Source organism: Penaeus japonicus, unplaced genomic scaffold (genome assembly GCF_977035675.1).
Source record: "Penaeus japonicus unplaced genomic scaffold, GWHDUDI00000001_assembly GWHDUDI00000002, whole genome shotgun sequence".
NCBI lineage: Eukaryota > Metazoa > Arthropoda > Malacostraca > Decapoda > Penaeidae > Penaeus > Penaeus japonicus.
This window is the reverse complement of record NW_028234404.1, coordinates 26,882,215-26,884,714: the sequence shown is the minus strand read 5'-3', so window position 1 is coordinate 26,884,714 and position 2,500 is coordinate 26,882,215. Positions and strand designations below refer to the sequence as shown.

The 2,500-nt window shown below is 40.8% G+C and overlaps 1 protein-coding gene across 7 annotated transcripts in view; it reads left to right on the top strand.

Moving 5' to 3' along the window:
* Positions 1 to 2,500, top strand: part of LOC122251403 (protein slit) — a 340,149-nt gene that overhangs the window by 330,593 nt on the left and 7,056 nt on the right. For 4 of the 7 annotated variants that reach the window (XM_086548928.1, XM_086548938.1, XM_086548919.1 and 1 more), the window contains exons 15-19: positions 83 to 233; positions 395 to 541; positions 952 to 1,023; positions 1,915 to 1,986; positions 2,363 to 2,500. The exon at positions 2,363 to 2,500 is cut by the window's right edge and continues 23 nt beyond it. In XM_086548928.1, the coding sequence (XP_086405054.1) occupies positions 83 to 233; positions 395 to 541; positions 952 to 1,023; positions 1,915 to 1,986; positions 2,363 to 2,500 (580 nt within the window). The remainder of the gene's footprint in view (positions 1 to 82; positions 234 to 394; positions 542 to 951; positions 1,024 to 1,914; positions 1,987 to 2,362) is intronic. The other 3 variants (XM_086548947.1, XM_086548933.1, XM_086548930.1) reach the window with 1 other exon arrangement.

The window sequence follows — 2,500 nt, the reverse complement described above, 5'->3', positions numbered from 1 at the left end:
ATGCTGAGAAATGGCCACGAGCTACTTTGTTGCTGATATTCAGATTTATGATAACTAAATTGTATTGTTTTCCTTGCGCCAGGCACTAATGAGCTGCGGTCCCGCTACAATGGTCGCTGCAATGAAGCTGACCTTTGCCCTGCTCAGTGTCGCTGCGAGGGGACGCGGGTGGACTGCTCAGGCCGGGAATTGACAGCTTTGCCCTCTGACATACCTGCAGCCACCACCCACCTGTACATGATTTATTTGTATTTTGTGTTGTATACGGATTCATCATTATTAATTTGCTTAGATTGATATAAATGATAACTCCGAAATAACTAAGTGCACGTGTATTGCATCGGAAATGAGAATTTGTTACATCATTGACATCACAAGTATTGACTACTTTCAGGGACCTGAGTTACAATCAGCTCTTCTCCCTTGATGGGTCTACAAGCCTAGCTGAGCTCAAGGAACTCACCCATCTTGACCTCTCCCACAACCGCCTGACTTCCCTCAGCCCGGATTTCTTCAGGGGAGCAAGAGCCATCACGCATCTGTAAGTGTAACTACGCTGCTGTCAGCTTACGCTTTTTTGAAGTTTTCAGACGCTTCTTTAGTTTGGTGCTTTTTTGCGGAGAGAACAAGCTCTTGCAAAGTCATTGGTTGTCAGATTGTTAAAATGATATAATGTATGAATGTTGTAGGTCGACACAGGGAGGGTAGGTGCGGGACTTTACACAACTATGGCATAATTATATTATGTTTTGAAGTTCCGGAGAAAACCACTACGTCTACTTAATGCATTTACAATACAGATTCCTATGAGTAGATCCTTGGAGTTTAATGCGGGCTGCAGTATCCCTTCTTAATGAGTCTTTACACACGTTCACTGCATCACATTTCACCGGCCGCAGGGATCTAGATGAGAGTCATTTAAGCTCTAAGCTCTTAAGTCTCTTGTTGCAGCAACGTCTCCCGGAACAAGCTGGTACAGATGCCTGAGTCCGTAACGCGAAGGCTTAAGGCCCTGACCCAGCTGTAAGTGCGGGTCCTTTTAGTGACTCATTACCAATTCTTGTCCTCCTGCTTGCTGCTCTCGTGCCATGTTCCGCTTACGGAGGCAAGAAACATATATGAATACCTAATTAACAGATCGGTTAAAGAGGGAGGTTTGGCTGGTGCGTTTACTAACCAACTTTGCTTATGCTTGAGAACGGCCACTATCTGACAATGCTTAAATGCTGGTTGTTGGACAGATCAGGTGGCAAAGAATACTGTTAGATAGAAAGTTATTGCATTTGTCCATCTAAAGTTGCATAGTAATAACAAAACACGACATAATTCCCCAAACAGCAATCTAATACTCACCCCATGTCAGTAGATAATACAATAAGGAATAGGCTATTTCTTTACTACATATTATGTACATATTTAGTGATGTTTGTATCCAATTCAGCTGATCTGTTCACACCCACCATGCAGATATAAGAACAACTGTGGTGGTGGAACAGCTGCCTAACACGTTCATTCAGTAGTCCACTTGCTGAGAACCATCGTTCCGAGTCATGCTAGAACAGAACCACGATAGTCTCGTTATGCTTTCAAGAAATGAACAAGCAATTAGCTAGTACTGTACTAAAACTGTTATATATGATTCATGCATTTCAGAAGTTTAAAACATGGTAATGCTGAATATAAACAAATATCTTAAATATAGCATGCTGTGAGAGCCCCTGGCACGCACCTTAAATATTTGATTAAAAAATAATCGATTTTTTTGTATAGAAATAGATAATCTCAAATCCATTATCTTTTAGAAAAAATCTCGACAAAAGTTCAATAAAGAAGTTCAGATATATATCAACTTTCATATATTTATACATGTATTATAATCTACAAGAATCTGTGACCAAATATTGCTTGTTCCAGTGACCTCTCCGGGAATCACATTTCCTGTATCTCAAGACGGATCAGTACTAACCTCCCAAGGCTATCCAAGTTGTAAGTGTGTTTTACGTTATAATTTTCCCTCTCTCTCTTGCTCTTGCTCTTTCACTCTCTTTCTCTCTTTCTCATTCACTCTCCCTCCCTCCCTCTCTCTATCTCTCTCTCTCTCTCTCTCTCTCTCTCTCTCTCTCTCTCTCTCTCTCTCTTCTCTTATTCTCTCTCTCTCTCTCTCTCTCTCTCTCTCTCTCTCTCTCTCTCTCTCTATATATATATATATATATATATATATATATATATATATATATAGTTATTTATTTATTTATTTATTTGTGTGTGTGTATTTATTGCAAATATAGGAGTTTCACAATTTCAAGTTGTTTAGGGAAACATTATTTTGTGTTAATGCTTTCATGTTTCTACCTCTGCCTAGGGATATGTCAGCAAACCCTCTAAATTGTGACTGCCGTGCCTCATGGCTGTCTGAGTTTGTGGCGACGCATGAGGGCTCCGTGCCCCCCACCTGCCACCTGCCAGAAAGCCTCAGGGACATGCCAGTTACCAAGGTTGA